This window comes from Triticum dicoccoides, chromosome 1A (assembly GCF_002162155.2).
Source record: "Triticum dicoccoides isolate Atlit2015 ecotype Zavitan chromosome 1A, WEW_v2.0, whole genome shotgun sequence".
NCBI lineage: Eukaryota > Viridiplantae > Streptophyta > Magnoliopsida > Poales > Poaceae > Triticum > Triticum dicoccoides.
This window is the reverse complement of record NC_041380.1, coordinates 403222940-403244454: the sequence shown is the minus strand read 5'-3', so window position 1 is coordinate 403244454 and position 21515 is coordinate 403222940. Positions and strand designations below refer to the sequence as shown.

Here is a 21515-nt window from a genome sequence, read left to right as displayed (position 1 = left end):
AACAGCCGTCCACCATGACTGCCTTGTACTCCCTCGGTTAACTGTGTATAAGCTTTGTGTCAAGTCAAACTTTCTAAAATTTACGATTCATGGGCAGTTCATTGCAGAGAAGAGCTCCCGCCACTAGTTTTTTTAGCTATGAGCATCTTCGAGAGACTGAGCCGGCATATTATTTGAGATTGACAAAGTCATCATAGGTGTCTCGTAGTCGACAACTAACGAAAACGTCTCCACCCACTAAACGCACATCGCCGGAAATATCAGGACTTAAACTCTGATGAACGGGGATACCACTGTCTTGCTAACCATCCAACCACACGTTAGTTAGAAATTAAATCTTAACGCACACTCTATTTTTCACTTTGATCAACCCCCTTTCGAGATTGACGGGTAGGGCCGGGGCCACTGACCATTGAGACAAGTTTAAGACAAATCATCAAACCCCTTGTAAAATGTGACAAATCATCTAATCCCCGGGTATTCACTAGTTATACTTTTCCGTGGTAACATTCGGCCACTGTCGGCCTAGAGAACTCCTGCGTCTGCTCCACGCCGGACGCACTTTCCTTGCGGACGGACGTGCCAACCGTTTCCTTCCGAAAACAAGAACCGGCGGCCGCCGCCCGAGCTCGAACTCGACAGCCATGGCCTCCCAACTAGGGCCGCCGACGGCGAGATATGCCCCACCTGCTCCCAGCACCATCACTTCTATAGGCGACGACCTTCTCCGCGAGATCTTCCTCCATCTCCCCTCCCTCCCGAGCCTCGTCCGCGCCGCCCTTGCCTGCCGCACCTTCCTCCACGCTGTCCGTTCGTCCCCCGTCTTCCGCCGGGGATTCCGGTCGCTCCACCCATCCCCATTCCTTGGCCTCTTTATCGAGTCCTACAGCTGTTCCCTCCCTTCTTTCGTCCCCCTCCGCCGCCGGTCCGACCCGGACCTCGCCGCCGCAATACGCGGCGGCGATCTCTTCCTCACTCGACTCCCGGAGGACAACGACGACCCCTCTCCCGGGTGGGAGATCCAGGGCTGCCAAGACGGCTACGTCGTCCTGCTCAACCGGAGCACCGAGCAGATTGCCGCCTACAACCCCCTCACACTGGCTCTGGATTTCCTCCCTCCACTGCCCCATGAGATGTCCCGCTCCCGCTCCCTCGAGATCCACGTCGTCTTCTCCCAAGAGGGCCAGGGGTCGTTCCGTGCGGTCTGCGTCCGCCACGGCAGGTCCCTGCGGCGGGCGCGGGCGCGCATCGCCGTCTTCTCATCGGACGACAGGGGCAAGGGGTGGCTGGTTATGCCGGCGGTGGACACCGCGACGCCACAGCCTGGGGATGGTGGAGTTGACAAGCCCATGTTTCACACTGGCACCCTGGTGAATGGATTCATCTATTGGAAGCGCAAGACCCAAGCCTGCATGCTCGTGCTCAACACTGCGACATTGCAGTTCTCTGAAATGGATTTGCCGCAGCCCCTAAAAGGGAAACACTCCACAAACTTCAGGCTTGGTCAGACCAAGGACGGCGAGCTCTGTATCGTTTGCGCAGACGACTCCCGTGCAAAGGAGTGGACGCTTGCTGTTTGGTTCTGGAGAGCCGACGATGGCGGTGTCAAGAGATGGATGGAGAAGAGGTTTCCGTTGCACAAGTTTGTTGAGTTCACCGAGTGTTCAGGAGAAGATCATGTCGTGGTGAACAGTTTGGCAGTTGTCGACGGCTTTGTGTACCTGTCTAGTTACTGTCACGCAAGTACTGAATCTCCTGAGTGGTTTCTATCCTTCTGCCTTGAAACAGCGGAGCTTATCAAACTCTTCCGGGGTACATTTGACAGCCCTCTCCATCCCTACATCATGGCCTGGCCACCTTCTTTGGTATGCAACAAGGTGAGCCTGAACTTGAATCCTCCTACATCTGGTCCCTGGATTATAGTAGTATACAGCATTTGGGTGCCTATTGTTGTGAGAATCTGTTATCGACTCTTCACATTTTGCTATTTCAGTCAGCTGTGGTTGATTTTGTTACTGAGGGATGAATTGATTCTAAGTCTAGATATAGTAACATGTCTGGTTTGCGTATCTCATAGTACATGAGTTCAATTGCAGACCATAGGTAGGATATATGATAGCACACAGATATAGAGTGCCACATTGACAATATTTGAGGCTGGAGGCTTCTTTCCGGTAAAGTGCAGAAAATGCTGTCTTAGACAATATTTTGTAATGTTAACCATTATGAGATGGCAATGGTGCGACTGTGTGACATATCATGCTATATTCATTGCCTCTGTGCATGCTAAATAAACTCATCATGTATTATTGGAATCTGTAACCTCGCACAATTTGTATATACATACATGTCAATCCTTACTTACAGTGAAACCCTTTTTTATGTCTCAGGAGGATTCAGAGACCAAAGTAACTGGGGCCAATGTTGTAGAAGATGGTTTGTAAGCACAGAGAAATTTCCCTCTGTTCTCGTCAGTGTTGCAGTCATGCAAAGAAGCTTTGGTTAGTGATGATGGGGCAAAATTTGCAGAGATAGAGGCCTTTTTACTTTCGAGGGTGAGAAGAAGTCTGAGCAAAATGGCTGCTCTACATACAGAATTGACAACTGCGAGGAGTCACATCTTGAGGATAGGTGTTCTTCGATAGCTACAGGGAATAGACAGAAGCAGAGAGCTGATGATCAATGTACAAGGAGAGGCAGTGGAGAACCTGTGACCACTTATTTGCCAGTTGAACTTGCCTCTTTGGAATGGTCACCGCGTATTTCTTCTGTTGAGATGAGCGGCGTATTTCTTCTGTTGAGATGAGCTTTTATTCAGCGTGCCTAGCTCCCAAGAGACCGAGTGAGCTTTTATCTTGATCTTCATTGAGGTTTCTGTATTGCTGTCTATGATTGAGTTTGTTGTTGCACTTGATCCATCTTACAGCACTTTATGTCCATCCTAATATTTTAGTTTAAACAGTTCTTCTCAATTGCTGATTGCGTATTCTTCTGCACTTAGCCTATCATACTGTGGATCTCTATTGTCTCCAAAAGAAAATCACAACCTACACACTCCCAACGTTTGGAAATACATCCATTTCTCCGACAAGCATTTCCGGGCGTTGGGAGTAGATCACAACAGAAGGTGGATACTGGCTTCTCCTAGTCCTAGGTCGATGGAACATATATACCTTAGGGGGGGAATTAAAAAGACTGTTCACAAATTGTTGTTATCCACAGGCAGTATTTACACCCAATACATTAAGTTCACAAATGTATTACGTTCTTCAAAAAAATGACCACAAAACATTCTGTTCTTGGAAGAAAAGGTTCACAAAATAATTCTATGAGAAGACTGCACATAACATCCATGCTGAAAGCAACACATATGATACATAGGAAGCAATAGTAGTATTAAACCAAGTGAATTAATCATAACACTCACCGCTCTGACCAGTGACCATCATCATTTGACTATAGCTTCAGGCTCTCCAGGTACCTCCTGCCTTCCAGCTTGGCGGCGAAGTACCCCTTGGTGAAGTCAAGGCCATCGACCGTCTTATAGTGTGCGTCACCCAGCTCCTGAAACGGGCCAATCGTGCAGGGAAGGTGCACGCTGTGGAACGCCGCAATGGTGATCCTCTCCTTGTCAGGGTTAACCACCGCCCGGTGCTCGATGCTCCTGTACTTGCCGTTGCTGAGGATCTGTTTGAATCCAATGGTAATTTCTCAGTGTTTTATTTCAACAAGCTTAAATAGACAGGCAGCTGACGACTTGAAGTGATCATACTATTTGCAGATCAAACAGAGCAGATACTAATTTGAACTGAAACCATGACAAGAATTATGGAACGTAGGGAGTACTGGCTAGGAACACACCTCAAGGACGTCGCCGATGTTGACGACGAGAGCTCCGGGCAGGGCGTGCACGGAGAACCACTCCCCATCCTTCCTGATCTGCAGCCCTTGCACGTCGTTCGCGTGGAGGAGGAGCGTCATGCCGACGCCGTCGGTGTGCGGCGAGAGGCCCAGCACCTTGCCGGCCTGACGGCAGGGAGGGTAGTAGTTGATCCTCACGCACTGGGGCAGACCCTTGAAGGTGCCAAGGAGCGCCTCCTGGTCAACTCCCAGGTCCCTGGCCATGAACCTGAACAGTTGCTCGGCCACACTTGCTAGCTCCGTCGTGTACTTGTCAAGCGTGTCCCTGGGGATCAGGATGAGCACAGCAGCAGGGATCAAAAAAAATGCTTGAAACATTCAGGTTCATGTCACCTGAAGCTGGAGGGATGGATCTAGTTGACGAAACAGAGAAGCATTTCATTTTCACCTGAAGGTGGAGGGCTTGGTGGGCCAGAAGTCCAGGCTCCGCTCGTCGGCGGGCCGGGTGGCGAGGAACAGCAGGTCCACCCAGTCCAGCTTCTGCTCCTCGGAGAAGACGAAGTGGTGGCCGAAGCCCTGCATGCCGTTGGGCGGGATCGCCACGGCCGACTTCACCTCCAGGGGAAGGCCGAAGAAGTCGGCGACGTCGGCCTTCGTCCGCCCCAGCAGGCCCCCGTCCACGCCATGGTTCACGAGCTGCAGGGGAAGAAATAAAACATCAAACGTCTCCAACGATTTCTCTGCTTGCTGCCTGATGACATGACATGAATCGTGGAATGGAATGGTGTTGTTGCAGACCTGGAAGAACCCCCAGTGCTCGCATGCGGATCCGAGCTTAGCCGACTCCTCCGCCGAGAACTCGGGGTCGAGCAGCATGGACATGTCGATTGTCGGCAGAGCAGGACCACCCGCATCGGCGGCGAGGGGATCGGCGTCGATCTCCTGCCTGATGTACCTCTCGGGGACCTCGCCGGAGTCGTGGAAGGCCTCTGCGAGGGCCTGCACACTCTCTTCATGGCCGGTGAACTCCACCTTGATCTTCTCAAAGGACTCGGCCATCCTTCCTTTGGTCCTACTAGCTTTGCTGGTGATCAATGGCTATGAGCGTCTGATAGCTGAGATGTACTTCCTCAGTCTCATAATGTAAGACGTTTTTTTGCCTCTAGTATATTGTCAAAAAACGTCTTACATTACGAGACAAAGGGAGTAGTATGTATCTAGGCAGGCGAGGGCGATTCAAACAAGCCATTCTACATCAATGAAGTCAACGTTCCCCTCCAATTGCATGCTCAAGAAATTGTTTTTTTGTTAGCTCAACTTGGTATAACAGACTTATGCAACACGAAAGCTCATTATTAGGTAACAGAAAGTGTCCAAATAGTAGTCTAAGATGCAATATACAGAGCTGTCCATGTCTACAAGATATACTGCCGATGGAATGGTTGATCTAGTGCTGTCAACGATGAGCAGGTCCCCTTGAAAAAAGAAAAACGATGAGCAGGTAGTTTTTTTGTTCTGAAAAAATCAATAGGCAGTTTGTTGCTTCACGATTGACTTATTTCCTATACGATTCTGGCAATAAAGGTCAACAATAAAAGAGAGCTTGCACCCTCATGATTCACTGATTTCATTGTACGTTTGGTGTACGTTTCTTGGCAGCAAAGTTTGAGCCATCGAAGTGGAACCCTGTGCCATATGTTGAAACCAACAAAGTGTAAGCATGAAAAACGCAACTGCCTGTCTAAAGATATGGTGTAACAGCCGCGAAAAACGCACCAGTGCACACGTAAGGCAGACACACAACAAAGGAAACATGGTTGCCAGTTGCCACATCAAGGTCAAAGCATTCACTGGAACCAAAAAGCACCAGTCAATCATTCCAACATGGGGCTGGTACTCGAGAGAAGGTAAAGTACAACCGTTGATGAGTAAAATTAAGCCAGACCCCGTCCTTCTTCTCCTTGGTACTGTATCCATACAGATTAAACGGAGGGTTTGGGGTGATTAATGGCTAATCCTACGACACAATAATACTGTCCAGTGCAATAGAGAGAAAAGACACTAACTTAAGCTAGTTTTATAGTACATCCACACACACCAGCTCCAAAAGCCTTCACTCAAATCCTATCCCCTTTCGCTTCCATACTCGGCAAGCTACCGATATGTACAAACACGCCATGGTTGTCTCGATTGCCTTGAATTAGCCATGGGCTTTTCCTGTTTCCACAAGGTTCCCGAAACGGATTGACAAGCACAGGATCAGAAATGAACACCAATAAATGAAGCTCCGGAAACAACAAAAAGAGAAGAGCCAGTTACCTCTTGAGGCAGAAGTAGCACTCCTGAAATTAGTCCTAGGGAGTTTTTCGCCAGTAATTTTGGAGGCTATAAGAGAACTCTGCAGGCCCTCGAGCAACTGCATTACAGAAAACAAAGACTAAGTTAGCACATGTATCAAACTCCGTAAAACAAGTGTATGTCGAGGTTCTGCAGCAAGTTCAGACATGTAACAAGCACACAATGGGGAAAAACAATCACATCGCTCAGATTTATTCTAAAGGGAGCAACACTAGTATTGAAACTCATAACAGTAATGAGACCTCTGACAAAAGTATAGAATGACTACAACGATACTGAAAGGCTCAAAAGTAGTAAGCTATAGCTATATTATGCACCGCAAGGACATGCTACCAATATTCAGTGACGGAAAGTAGTACAACTACATTATAAATTTAGTGCCAACTTAAGGACAGTTCCAGTAGTTACCCGTGAGGTTGGTTGAATCCGGCGGTTTGACCTTCGGGGTTCAGCAGAATCTGAGCTAGTCTTGGCTGAAACGTCAGGAGTTTTCAGCACCCTCCTGTTCACGTTACTATCCGCAGAAGGAACAAATTTCCTTTTAGCTCGATTAGCAGCAATCGGATTCTTCTTGACAGCAGGAACGGTTGGTGTGGCTTGTAAACGTGATTCCAGAATAGAAGCATCTTCAGTTCTAAGATCAGTGGCATGAGCCAAATTATTCTTTTCTACAGTTGGGTTCACAGGGTTGGAAGAGCTTGTCGTACTTGCCGCAAAAGCAAAAGTACTTTCAAGAGCACTAGAGCTTGGGACAGGAGTGGATAAAGGATCCTCGCCAGGAACACCGTTAGTTGATGTTGTCTGAGGCTTGGCAGATTTAAGTCCTCTGGATCGCATGTCACTTGCCCTCTTGGCTCTCTGGTCGAGTTTTAGGGTACTTTCCCGTGGTCTTGGCACCTGTGGCACTGGATGTTTTGCATATCTGGTGGATGCACTACCCTCAGAAATTCTATCAGATTGATCGCCAACATAATGTTTGCTTACATCCATGAACTTCTTCTTCTTTCCAGGTTTTGGAACACCGAAGACCTTTGTTCCTTCCTTCTGCAGTCCAGGTCGCCTGGTGGTTTTAATCTCAGTTGCACCTTTTCCAATGTTAAAAAGCACGTCCCTATCAGATAAAGCCAGTGGCTTTGGCTCATCTGGTTTTACTACAGTGTTAGTGCTCTTCTTGTCTTTGGTAGGGGGACGTGCTTCTCCAACAGTGGGCACAGGATCGCTCACGACAGTGTTAGTGCTCTTCTTGTCTTTGGTAGGGGGACGTGCTTCTCCAACAGTAGGCACAGGGTCGCTCACTACAGTGTTAGTGCTCTTCTTGTCTTTAGAAGGGGGACGTGCTTCTCCAACAGTAGGCACAGGATCATTCACTGCTGTCCGCTGGCGTTTCTCATATGGAGAATCACCCTGTACCCAAAAATATTGTTATTCAAATATAATTGTGCAGAAGTAATATTTAGCGCATTCCATACAAATAAAATGTACTCCATCCAATGCAGAACGAGGTGTGGCGTATTTGATTGTCCAAATATAAGTTCTAACCTGAAATTATGTATTTCTTTAGTAGTTAAAAGATGAGATCATAAGAACTTTTTGAGACAAATCCAGTAGTATCAAATTTGAGTAAAAATGTCAGTATTAAAGAACTTTTGGATTAATTCTTGGACAAAGATTAAATTTGGGTAGTCAAAATTGCGAGCAAGTGTAGAATATAGAAGGAACCTTATTTGATTTATCTTTCCTCTCTCGTGCACGGGACCACTCTGTCCATTCACCATCCTGCCAAACAAGTGATGGACGAAGATTCCAAGCATCAAGGACTAAGGAATCACCAGCTGAAAATACATGATCAAGACAATAAGGACGGTTAAAGAATCATCTATTGAAGAACTTTTCCCATTAATAAATGAAAATCCGCAGGTCAAACTGGAAACCTAAAGCCAAAGATCAATGCTAGGTTAGGAACAATCAAATTATGATGACATCAATTTCAGTTCAGATATGTTGTGGCTGCTCCACTCAGTTGATTGGAAGCATTCATTATGTACAAACTATGGTAATAAATTATTACTAACTTGAAACATGCACTTGGCAACAAAACTCAGAATAAGAACAATACCATAAAGGATGAGAGATGGACAATCATGCTAATGTTACCTGAAAATTGCACAACGAACTTTGTGTCACCAAATTCACCATTCTGAGAAATGACTCCCTCCCGCCAACTGTGGAAAGAAACAAGCTTCAGATCAATAAGTGAAATAAAAAAGAGAATACTAGTATCTCACTCAACCTACTAGCAGAACACTGCTGGCACCAGAATGAACCTATAACAGGAAATAAGACAGTCTAGAATTGCTCTAAAATTCATTTTAGATGTATATACTTCTGAAATACTGCTTCTGCACAGTTTTCCAGTCCAAAATACTAAATAGGGCTACCACCACAGCATTGAGCAGAAACACCATAAGTGGATATGCAAATTTACAGCCTATATGCTGCTATCTTCCTGCTTCCGGCATTTACCCATGAAAGAGCAGCATGTAAGAACACTGAATGGCATACCTATTTTTTATCCATGCATCCACGTGATCACCAATAGCCCAAGAATAATTTCCTGCTGTGTCCCTACGGCGCTTTCTAGTACCTTTCAAATTAGATATAGTAGCAGGATGGGCAAGACGTATGTGAGGTGCCTTCTCCCCCTCCTGCTTCAGTGACACCCATTCCTTGGAAAGACCAGTACCTAAAAAAAGATCAGCCAATCCCACAGCCTGATTAGCATAACAACCAACACTTATTTTGGTGTAGCTTGAGGATAATCAAAGAGTGCAAAGAATGCGTGCCTAATGGAAAAATTAAGGTGCAGATATGAATAGAACAATCAGTACTAACCTTCACCGTGGGCTTCATAGTTGATGCATGCACTATCTTCATTTATATCAAGGACCTTCGCAGAAAACCAAGCTGCTCTAGAACCACCCTCAGCAGCAAAAACCTGACACAAAAATGGAATAATACAATATAAGGTTAGAAAAAAGCAAAGCTGACAAACAAATATATTTAATACCAAACATGAAAAAAAAATAGAGTACATCGCAGTCGTTAGCCGCTTAATCCCATGAAAAATATTAATAGATTAGTCATAAGTACTCCCTCCGTTCCAAATTAAGTTATAGCTTTGTCCTAGGTTTAACATCTTAAGTTTGACCAAGTCTACAGAAAGATATAACACCATCTACAACACCAATTTTTTAGTACTGTAGATATTAGCACATTTTTCTGTAGACTTGGTCAAATAGAGAAGTTTTACTTGGATAAAGCTAGACCTTCAAATAATTTGGAACAGAGGGCGTACTTATTATTATTTGTAACAAATGTCATTAGAAAAAAAAGTCAAAGGTGTATATTGAAATTTATAAATAGATGCAGTCATGGAGAATAGATGCATCGCAAGGAATAATGTTAGGTACTCGCTTCGTTCCAAAATATAAGGTGCATAAATTTTCATATAAGTCAAACATTTCTACATTTAACCAAAATTTTACAATAAAATATCAACATCTACAATGCCAAATAAATTAAATATGAAAATAGTTTTCATGATGGACCTAATGATGCAAATTTGACATTGTAGGTATTAATAATTTTCTCTAAATACTTGGTCAAACATGCATAAGTTTGAAAAAAAGAATATATCTTATATTTTGGAACGGAGGGAGTATATTTTAGCTTCAAAAATGTCCACAAAGCAGATTATCATCTTAGTCATGTCAAAAGGGGGAAATATATCCAGACAAAAAGAATCAACTCACCTCAACAAGAGATCCTTTTCCAATGCCATTCCAAATTATGCTTGGTGCTGTATCAGTTGTGTTGCCATTGAGTGGGCCAGCAGTGGGATTATCTTCAATCCCATTCCCTACATGAGCCAAACAAACAAAAATCAGCTGGAGGTGAACATCGATCACAACATACCAAAAGGTACTTGTGGCTTTACCTGAGGGCATCTTATCTGGCTGCAAACTTTTGACACTGGAAGATGGCTCCAAGTTCTGTATTGCTTGATCATATTTAGCTTTGCTATCATGCTTTTTGCCAGATTTATTAGTAGGTATCTCCAATTCTTCTGTTACTGCATTCTCACTGGTGTTACCAGTCTTCATATTCTTCACTCTATCAGACTTCCAGTAGCCATCAGGACCAGCTTCCAACAGCTCACTTAGAGTAAAAGGCAGAGGCTCACCCATCCCTATGATTGTTCCTGCTTTGAACACAGCCTCTGCAGCAAGCTCTGCAGCTTTAAGTATAGCATCTAAGTTTTCTGCGCGTTTTGCAGCTGCAGATGCCTCTTCAACCCTTTTTCTAGCAACCTCCCGTGCCACCGAAATGGTGGAACCTGGGGCATTAGTGCTGTCCTTTATTTTCCATGATGATTTGGGCGTCAAACTTGACACACTTGCCATATTATTTACATCAACTTCACCAGTGTCACGCTTCTGCAAGGAATTAGCAGATTTCATAGAGCCAAGGGCTTCTTCTGCCATCATTTTTGCCTGCAATGCAGCCACCGACGCCATTTTAGCAGCTTCTGCAGCAGCCTTCGCAACAGAAACTGCTGCAGAAGCAGCAGCAGCTGCTGAAGTAAGCTTTTGTTCTACTTCTGCAGGTAATTTACTCCTTGAGTTTGTGGATAAGTGGTTCCACACACCTTCACTGTGCCTCAGTGCCTCCTCAGAGTACATGCTTGCACCTTTGGCTTGGTCCATAGATTGGTCCACTGCACCGCTGATCTGTTCTGAAAAGATTATTCTTTGCTCAGCACCCTTACCACCCAGGTAGTTAGGCACAGATGTGATCAAACTTGAGTTAGGAACAAGCCGGCTACCCAGAACATTACTTGGAGAACGAGTAGATAAGGTGAAGCCTGGTGTCTGCTCAGTGGCAGGAATAACAGATGCAATGTCTGTTTTGAGCTGGGATGATGCAATGTCCGTTTTGAGCTGAGAGGAAGCAATGTCAGGTTGCTGTTCTTGACTTGCTGAAGCTTTCTTTCTTTTTCTTGGCTTTGGTGATGCAGCTCCAGCTCTATTACGCTTAGAAGCCGGTGTCTTCTGTTTCTCCTCCTGTACAACTGCTAATGGAGAAGCAACAGCAGAAGATGCCTGACTGGGAAGAAATAGACCAGGCGTAATAGCTTGTGAAATGGATATAGTTTTACTAGATCCTTTTGCAGATTCACTTGAAGGCACAGTTGGTTGCATTGATGAATCAAATATTAAGTTTTGTGGTGGAGCCAGCCAAGGTGCAGCACGTGTACCATGGCTCTGAGGAAACCAGGATGCAACAGCAGAAGTAGGCTGCCTTGTCTGTGAATTATATGCGAATACTGGTGATACAGCCTGACTAAAATCCAGATGGGAACCTCGTTGCAGGTTCAATGTAGAACTACCAAGCGGTGACATGTTGAAAGTTGGTGACTGCAGAGTTACAGCAGTATGTGCTGGCAACACAGCTTTGCCACCTTTATTGCTAGCTGGTGAAGTTTTACCTGCTGTACCCTTGCTGGCTTTTTCAGCCACATTGCTGCCTGCAGATTCATGTGCTCAGGAATTTAAAAATATATGTATGTACAGTATATAGTGTAATCATTGTATCGCATATTTACCTATACGTGAGCTTGTAGGAGTTTCCAAGCCAGCTACGGGTGACTTCTGATTCTGAAATATCTTAACAGCAACTCGCCAGACTGCCTCCCAGGCAGGTTTGCCGCCACCTACTGTATGTTAATGCGAAAATTTATGAGACAATGCAAACAAGGAAAAATAGAGGACTTCCATCTATGAAACAACACACACCAGGTTCTCCAAAAGCTGACACCATGTAGGCCTCTGCTGGTGGTATTCCTTGACTGCAGAAAGAAAATTAGGTTCCATAATCCATACATTTCTAATTACACAAGTAAGCAACACATATGTAAAAGAGTTCTAACTTACATAAGAGCACCATAAACAAATATCTGTGCACGTAGCTGCACATGTTGTAAATCTGTGAAAGGTTGGTGCGCTAGAGCTGCACAAGAAACTGATGTATTCAAGACAGGTAATAGAGATATCTGAACTGTCTGAATATAGGAGATTTGCCTACCACTGCTCTCGGGAGTTGGATGCTGTTGTGGCTGCTCTAGCGGTGCACTTTTAGTTTCAGTACTATGACCAATATGCGAGCTGCTAGAGAGCACCCCAACACTTTCAACCACTTTGTTCCCTGATTGTTGTTCTTTCCCAGTATCCAGAACAGCCATTTTCTTACTCACTTCACTGGTGTGCTTCAACACATTTCCAGGAGTCCCAGGTTTAGGGATTTCTGAGTTTACCTAAAAATTAGGAAATAGTAAACAAATTACGATAATAAATCACGCCAATGTCACAGCTAAGGTGTGATGTTTAAGCTTCAAACAGTTTGTCCTAGCTAATGTAAGTCTAATGTGTGGTATGTAAGCATCAAGCTCATGCAGAGAGAGAGAGAGAGACCTCAGTACTTAGAGCAGCTTTAGATCTAGGAAAAGGGCTCCAAGCAGGACGATGAACTTTCTCAGACACTTTTGGTGGATCTCCGACCTCAAATGAGAAACTTCGATCATCTCCCGTTGTATTTGTCTCCTCAGAAGTAAGATTATGTTTTATATTTCTGGCAGAGCAATCTTCTGAACTAGGGGAAGCGCCAGCTGAGGCTGTAGGGTCTTTTTTATCCTCGGTTTGTTCAGTTAGGTTCCTATGAAGCACAGCGATACCCTCCTGCCCGCCTTCTTGGAGAAAGGGTTCTGTGCAACTAATCACTGTAGGGGAACCGCATGTAGCATCATTACAGTTTCCTTCGTTATCTGTAGCCAAAAGAATATGTCACTTTGCATCCATTTGAATTTTTCTGCTGTTTGTGTTAGAACATGCATACTAATCTTAACAGAATGAAGACAACCAAGTGTACTTAATCACCTATAGTGGAGCTTAAATTTGTAAAACGTATCGAAGTCAAGTGCAAGGATTAAATTTAAAGAATGCTCCAAAGTTCCATGCATGCCATTTAGAAATACAATATGGATCTGGAACGTAACGGAGCAAGAATTAAATGTGCAAACTTGAGGGGGGAAACGGTTTGCACTTCAACTTTAAGGAAAAGTATAAAGCATGCTTAGAAAATATTTGCTTTGTAGAAAGGATGTTTCTTCTAAAAGAAGCAGTGACACACTGCTCTTCTTGAGGAAAACTGCATCACTAGTATTATGCTAGCACAAACAACTAACCTTTTATATGCACATTTAAATCATCATTTGCATTTAAAGGAGTTTCTATGATGGTTTGTGCATCCTTGCCAGATGAGAGATCCAAGGAGGAGGCAGTAGCTAAATTTCCTTGATGCTCAGATTGTACAGAAGATCCACCAATCTGACATTTCTGTGGATGAGAAATTTCTTGGTCTTCAGATTGTAATGGTCTGCCAACCTGGCAATTCTCTGTATGAGCATCTGGATGATCACCTGAATGAATCCCAACTTTGTCAGTTTCAAAAGAAAACCTGCTTAAGTGGAATACATATTGCTAATAAATACATGGCTGGTAGAAGGAAAGAAAAAGACGAGTCACCTGATTTATCCTGACTTTGATTCGTGGTCAAACTAGCCAAAGAAGTAGCCAGCCCTTCGCACTGTGGATTTTTTGCGACAGGAACGGTACCACTGCTACAAATAGAATTGATGTCAGAGTTCACCGACATTGCTGACTTATTCGCCGATGACTCAGAAACAGGTGCTACATTGTGGCCTCCAACTTCTGAAGAAGAATTAGCACCTTTATCAACTGCATCCACATGATTTATTGAGGAAATCGTCGAATCATTTCCTTCAAGCACACCAGCAGGAGAACCATCAGATGGAACACCTCCTGAACAGTCAGGTTTATCCATTGATTTATTGGATGTATCAGCAACCGTGGTAGAAATTATATCGCTGCTTAAATTGCTTAGAGGTGCTATCTCTTTTTCCTGAGGCCCAGAATTAGTTCCAGGCTCGTCTTCTAAAACAGGCATATCATCTTCCTTGACTGGCCCCTCATGATTTACTGAGGAAACGTTTGGACCATTCTCATCAAATAAACCAGCTGAAGAATTGACAGGTGCAACATGCCCTGATGATTCAAACTCATCTTTTGATGTACCAGTAAGGCGTCTATCATTTCCATCATGACCAGCTTCTACCAAGCATTCAAAATCCCCTGAAACCGCTGAGATTTCCTCCCTACCTGATTGTTCTTCTGAAACAACACTTTGTAGATTATCAACAGAATCTTGATGCTGCTCTAGCACTCCAAGCTTTGAGTCAACGTCATTGCTGATATTTGTATCATCCATAACAACATTTTTTAGATTATCAACAGATTCTTGATGCTGCTCCGGCACTCCATGTTTTGAGACATCAACAACTGTATCTTCCACTCCATCACTTTCCGTTTCTTCTGGAGCTCCAATGACATGGGCAGGCTGTTTTCCATCGGGAGACTGAATCAACTCGCCACTTTCGGTTGACAAGGGAGTGACCGGATGAGGATTAGAATTATTCAAATCTGACTGGTTTTGACAAGATTTAGCAGAACTGGGTTCTTCGCCAATGCTGAAGTTCTTAATGACAGGTTTTTTGTGCGCGTCCACTAAAATTTTATGGCCTTCTGCCCCATGTTCTACTTGTGAAAGGGATGGTTGAAGTGAATCAGTGGCACTCTTGCAAGTGTCATCATTCATTTGCAGCATCTTAACCGGATTTGTGATGGCCTCCAATAATCCATCAGAGCTTTCTGTCAATTTTTGCAATTCATGCATTCCTCCAAGTTTATTTGCGTGCATATGATTGCCTTGCTCGAAGTGATATGAGTCGGTGGAGTATATGTTCTGAATTCGAGCTAACTCCGAGAAGGCTTCGTTGCTCAACTTATCGGAATCAACTCCAGCTGAGTGTATGTTGAGATTGTCCAAAGAATCACCATCATGAACCACCTTAAAATAGTTGTCAACAGCTGGACAGCCTTCTGGTGTGTTTTGAGAAGCGGAAGACAGCTTCTCACTCACAATGCACTTCTCAGAAACAGAATCCAACATATAGTTCGACTTCCTGCCTGATAAAGTTGAAGGCATGGCATGTTCAGCTTTGTCAACCATTGAGAAAGGTGCAATATCTTCAAACTGAGGTTGACTTGTCAAAGGATCTTCTGGCATTCTAGAACGAGTGCCCTGGGACTGGTCATTCTCAGTCGGCACCACAATGCTATCTGATGGAGAGTCACTAGAGTTAGGTTGCATGTTGGATGGACCAATTTGACTGTCCATGCCACTTAACTGCTGACGCACATTATCATTCATGTTACCGGTCATCTCATTTTCTCCCACTGACTTCAACAACATTTCCACACACTCAGTGGATGTTGCCTCTGACCAGACATAGTTACTCCTAGATATGGAGCAAGATTCAGCTGCGCTAGAACTAAAACCAACAACACTACTTCCAGTGGACAGCACCTCAATCCAACTATTATCGTGCCCTCCTACACTGAAAAATCCTTCAGAGTCTGTTAAATTGCCAAATCTGAGATGGCCCTGTAGTTGGTCGTCAGTATCAAGTTTCGGCAGTGCAAATGGCCGCAAACTTGATGGGGATTTACTGTTGTCTTCACCGGCTAGTTGAAAATTTCGGCTCTGGAAATCAGTATCATCATAATCCATGGGTGTTTGTCTGCAAGATAAACAAACTTAAAATTTATATAGAAATGGAAGTTCCAACATGTCAATGACGAAAGTAAAGTGTGAGCAGGAAACGTTGGAGCAAGCTAGGCATTTGGTAGATAGTTTACACATGTCTCCAGTTCATACATAAGCATAACTACATAAATCATCAGTCTTCAGATGGGTGATCAAACATTACAGGCCTAATAACCTGCTTAATAGGAGTGAAAGGCCAGAATCTTAGCCAATTATAGGAGGCCACAACCACTTGCCTCCCCATGAGTCTCGCATACAACTGCAGTGGACAGCTAATCGCGTTTTTCATCCCACTCCCTCTATCAACATAAGTAAATGTGCATAAAAGAAATGAACTTATGGGCATCAGCCCGTTCCTAAGCTCCACATAATAAAGCACGCGAAATGGACCAAATACTAACTCTGCATGACATATGCCGTACCAGCAAATCATCCTCTGCTGGCTAAAAGCCTAAAATCGAATCGCCAGTGCAGGAACTCAAAGCCGCAGTTGGCCACAGCTGGACATAGTAAACCCGACACTCACGGACTGTCACTCGATGCTACTCCAAAACCCTAATTTCCGAGACCCGGAATCGAACTTGAAACCAGCCCGCTAAAAGCATCCAAAACACGAAGCGTCCCAGTTCAGGCGCCACCCAAAACCCTAGCTCGCCGGGCCAGGCGCTACCCCGGAGCAATTCCCGACGCGAGCACACTGCACCCGTCAGCCACACGCGGTAAATGGAAGGGGGGGAGGGGGAGATACCGAGGTGATGTCGCTGGAGCTTCTAGCACCCGCCATACGTGTGTGGGGTGGTCGGAACCCTAGATCCTGCGGGGCGGCGGCTGCTGCTCATACCCCGGCGCCCGGCGCCGGAAGAACCGTGCCTACTGCTTCGGCGGCGGCGGCGGCGACACCTCACGGGAGGGGAGACGGCTGCGGGGGCGGTCGGCGGCGGGGGGAGAGCGGCGGAGGAGGCGATGAGGCGGGGGCGGAGTGGGGTTTGTAGCTTTGTGGTTTGGCTGCGCGGAGCACCACGCCAGTCGCGAACCAGGCACAAGCCAGTCAGTCGGCCACCGCACACTGAGGGGAGGAGGGAAGAGGGGGCGGGTGCGGGCTGGGGTTGGATCGGGTTAGGGGTCTTGCTGCGGCGTTTGGGTTTGGTTTGTGACGAGACTTTCGCCTGTCGCGACGTCTGGTTCCGTTGGATAGTGGGGAGTGCGAGCGGGGGGGGCGCCACCATGGACTTGGCCCGTGGACCACCTGTGACTGTTGGTGGTGGACTAGTAGTGGTGGTAGAGGTGTCGATGCGTAGTGGGGTCATGTGTGAAAGCCTTCTCATGTGGTGTGCAGGTTTTCAGATCTAAACATTGTGATTTTTAGGAAGGAAACAATAGTGATAAAAGTGTAAAATGTTGAAATAAAATAGAATAATCTATTCTCATGGTAATGCCGCGAACATCAAATCCGGCCCCTCAAATGCCGGCAGACGCAACCGGGCACGTCCACGTGCAGTGACCAATCACACCTCATACTTTCTTCAATGCATCCACGGACCTCATATTTCATCCCTCAAATCCATACAAAACTGTTGGGGAACGTAGTAATAATTCAAAATTTTCCTACGTGTCACCAAGATCAATCTAGGATATGCTAGCAATGAGAGAGAGGGAGTGCATCTTCATATCCTTGAATATCGTTAAGCGGAAGCGTTACAAGAACGCGGTTGATGGAGCCATACTCGCGGCGATTCAAATCGTGGAAGATCCAATCAAGCGCCGAACGGACGGCGCCTCCGCGTTCAACACATGTACAGCCCGGGGATGTCTCCTCCTTCTTGATCCAGCAAGGGAAGAGAAGAAGTTGAGGGAGAACTCCAGCAGCACGACGGCGTGGTGCCGGTGGCCGGTGGAGCTCGTGGTTCTCTGGCAGAGCTTCGTTAAGCACTACGAAGGAGGGGGAGGTGTTGGAGGAGGGAGGGGCTGCGCCAGGGAAGGGGGTGCGGTTGCCCTTTGTCTTCCTCACTATATATAGGGGGAAGGGGAGGATGGGGCGCCTTAGGGTTTCCTAGGGGAGGGGCGGCGGCCACAGGGGAAACCCTAGATGGGTTTGGGCGCCCCTACCCCCTAGGAAACTTGCCCCCCAAGCCGGGAGGGGCGGCTGCCCTAGGGGAGGCGCCCCCACCTCTCCAGGTTACGTGAGACGGGTGGGAGGGGCGCACAGCCCCTTAGTGGGCTGGTATGCCCCCTCCCCTTGGCCCATAAGGCCCCCCAACGCTTGACGGGGCCTCCGAAACTCTTTTCGGTCACGCTGGTCGTCACCCGGTATTCCCATAACAATTCCGGACTCCAATACCCTTCATCCAATATATCGATCTTCACCTCCGAACCATTCCAGAGTTCCTCGTCACGTCCGAATCTCATCCGGGACTTCGAACAACCTTCGATAACCACATACTATTCCCATTACAACTCTAGCGTCACTGAACTTTAAGTGTGTAGACCCTACGGGTTCGGGAACCATGTAGACATGACCGAGACACCTCTCCGGTCAATAACCAATAGCGGGATCTGGATACCTATATTGGCTCCCACATGTTCCGCGATGATCTCGTCGGATGAACCACGATGTCGGGGATTCAATCAATCCCGTATACAAATCCCTTTGTCCATCGGTATGTTACTTGCACGAGATTCGATCATCGGTATCCCCATACCTCGTTCAATCTCATTACCGGCAAGTCTCTTTACTCGTTCCGTAATGCATGATCCCGTGGCTAACTCCTTAGTCACATTGAGCTCATTATGATGATGCATTTCCGAGTGGGCCCAGAGATACCTCTTCGTCATACGGAGTGACAAATCCCAGTCTCGATTCGTGCCAACCCAACAGACACTTTCGGAGATACCTGTAGTGCACCTTTATAGCCACCCAGTTACGTTGTGACGTTTGATACACCCAAAGCACTCCTACGGTATCCGGGAGTTGCACAATCCCATGGTCTAAGGAAATTATACTTGACATTAGAAAAGCCCTAGCAAACGAACTACACAATCTTGTGCTATGCTTAGGATTGGGTCTTGTCCATCACATCATTCTCCTAATGATGTGATCCCGTTATCAACGACATTCAATGTCCCTAGTCAAAAAACCATAATCATCTATTGATCAACGAGCTAGTCAACTAGAGGCTTACTAGGGACATGTTCTGGTCTATGTATTCACACATGTATTACGGTTTCCGGTTAATACAATTATAGCATTGAAGGAAATATGCCCTAGAGGCAATAATAAAGTTATTATTTATTTCCTTATATCATGATAAATGTTTATTATTCATGCTATAATTGTATTAACCGGAAACATAATACATGTGTGAATACATAGACAAACCAAACGTCACTAGTATGCCTATACTTGACTAGCTCATTAATCAAAGATGGTTATGTTTCCTAACCATAGACATGTGTTGTCATTTGATTAACGGGATCACATTATTAGGAGAATGATGTGATTGACATGACCCATTCCATTAGCTTAGCACCCGATCATTTAGTATGTTGCTATTGCTTTCTTCATGACTTATACATGTTCCTATGACTATGAGATTATGCAACTCCCGTTTGCCGGAGGAACACTTTGTGTGCTACCAAACGTCACAGCGTAACTGGGTGATTATAAAGGAGCTCTACAGGTGTCTCCAAAGGTACATGTTGGGTTGGCGTATTTCGAGATTAGGATTTGTCACTCCGATTGTCGGAGAGGTATCTCTAGGCCCTCTCGGTAATGCACATCACATAAGCCTTGCAAGCATTTCAACTAATGAGTTAGTTGCGAGATGATGTATTACGAAACGAGTAAAGAGACTTGCCGGTAACGAGATTGAACTAGGTATTGAGATACCGACGATCGAATCTCGAGCAAGTAAAATACCGATGACAAAGGGAACAACGTATGTTGTTATGCGGTCTGACCGATAAAGATCTTCGTAGAATATGTAGGAGCCAATATGAGCATCCAGGTTCCGCTATTGGTTATTGACCGGAGACGTGTCTCGGTCATGTCTACATTGTTCTCGAACCCGTAGGGTCCGCACGCTTAAGGTTTCGATGACAGTTATATTATGAGTTTATGAGTTTTGATGTACCGAAGTTAGTTCGGAGTCCCGGATGTGATCACGGACATAACGAGGAGTATCGAAATGGTCGAGACATAAATATTGATATATTAGACGGCTATATTCGGACACCGGAAGTGTTCCAGGTGATTTCGGAGAAAACCGGAGAGCCGGAGGGTTACCGGAACCCTACCGGGAGAAGTAATGGGCCATATGGGCCTTAGTGGAGAGAGAGAGGGGCAGCCAGGGTGGGCCGCGTGCCTCCTCCCCCCTGGTCCGAATTGGACTAGGAGAGGGGGGCGGCGCCCCCCTTTCCTTCTCCCTCCCCACTTTCTTCCCCCTCCTAGTAGGAGTCCTACTCCTACTAGGAGGAGGACTCCTCCTGGCGCGCCAATAGGGGCCGGCTGGCCTCCTCCCCTTTCTCCTTTATATACGGGGGCAGGGGGCACCCCTAGACACACAAGTTGATCCACGTGATCATATTCTTAGCCGTGTGCGGTGCCCCCTTCCACCATAATCCTCGATAATATTGTAGCGGTGCTTAGGCGAAGCCCTGCGACGGTGGTACATCAAGATCGTCACCACGCCGTCGTGCTGACGGAACTCTACCCCGACACTTTGCTGGATCGGAGTCCGGGGATCGTCATCGAGCTGAACGTGTGCTAAAACTCGGAGGTGCCGTAGTTTCGGTGCTTGATCGGTCGGGCCGTGAAGACGTACGACTACATCAACCGCGTTGTGCTAACGCTTCCGCTGTCGGTCTACAAGGGTACGTAGATCACACTCTCCCCTCTCGTTGCTATGCATCACCATGATCTTGCGTGTGCGTAGGAAAATTTTAAAATTACTACGTTACCCAACAGTGGTATCAGAGCCTAGGTTTTATGTGTTGATGTTATATGCACGAGTAGAACACAAGTGAGTTGTGGGCGATATAAGTCATACTGCTTACCAGCATGTCATACTTTGGTTCGGCGGTATTGTTGGACGAAGCAGCCCGGACCGACATTACGCGTACGCTTACGCGAGACCGTTTCTCCCGACGTGCTTTGCACAAAGGTGGCTAGCGGGTGACAGTTTCTCCAACTTTAGTTGAACCGAGTGTGGCTACGCCCGGTCCTTGCGAAGGTTAAAACAGCACCAACTTGACAAACTATCATTGTGGTTTTGATGCGTAGGTAAGATTGGTTCTTACTTAAGCCCGTAGCAGCCACGTAAAACTTGCAACAACAAAGTAGAGGACGTCTAACTTGTTTTTGCAGGGCATGTTGTGATGTGATATGGTCAAGACATGATGCTAAATTTTATTGTATGAGATGATCATGTTTTGTAACCAAGTTATCGGCAACTGGCAGGAGCCATATGGTTGTCGCTTTATTGTATGCAATGCAATTG

The 21515-nt window shown here is 45.9% G+C and overlaps 3 protein-coding genes across 4 annotated transcripts; 1 reads left to right on the top strand and 2 right to left on the bottom strand.

Annotated features, from left to right (window-relative positions):
* Positions 1–563: 563 nt before the first annotated feature.
* On the top strand, positions 564–3084 carry LOC119275990. The gene is made up of 2 exons (XM_037556927.1): positions 564–1877; positions 2391–3084. Exons 1-2 carry the CDS (start codon positions 645–647, stop codon positions 2442–2444), a joined length of 1287 nt encoding a protein of 428 aa, XP_037412824.1. The 5' UTR covers positions 564–644; the 3' UTR covers positions 2445–3084.
* A 144-nt stretch (positions 3085–3228) lies between these two features.
* Positions 3229–5006, bottom strand: LOC119275993 (S-norcoclaurine synthase 1-like). The gene is made up of 4 exons (XM_037556932.1): positions 4660–5006; positions 4310–4557; positions 3862–4186; positions 3229–3687 (listed from the first exon to the last, which is right to left on the bottom strand). The coding sequence occupies exons 1-4, from the start codon at positions 4918–4920 to the stop codon at positions 3457–3459; spliced, it is 1065 nt and encodes a 354-aa protein (XP_037412829.1). The 5' UTR covers positions 4921–5006; the 3' UTR covers positions 3229–3456.
* Positions 5007–5655: 649 nt separating this feature from the next.
* Positions 5656–17120, bottom strand: LOC119275979. Of its 2 annotated transcripts, none has more exons than XM_037556914.1 (17): positions 16769–17120; positions 13860–15994; positions 13520–13753; positions 12750–13099; positions 12364–12592; positions 12213–12288; positions 12075–12127; positions 11885–11995; positions 10217–11806; positions 10032–10138; positions 9112–9214; positions 8782–8962; positions 8374–8441; positions 7939–8051; positions 6628–7623; positions 6181–6277; positions 5656–6078 (listed from the first exon to the last, which is right to left on the bottom strand). In XM_037556914.1, the coding sequence occupies exons 2-17, from the start codon at positions 15982–15984 to the stop codon at positions 6062–6064; spliced, it is 6450 nt and encodes a 2149-aa protein (XP_037412811.1). In that variant the 5' UTR covers positions 15985–15994; positions 16769–17120; the 3' UTR covers positions 5656–6061. The 2 variants fall into 2 exon arrangements, with proteins under 2 accessions (XP_037412811.1, XP_037412819.1); XM_037556922.1 differs by having other exon boundaries at positions 11885–11992.
* Positions 17121–21515: the final 4395 nt, after the last annotated feature.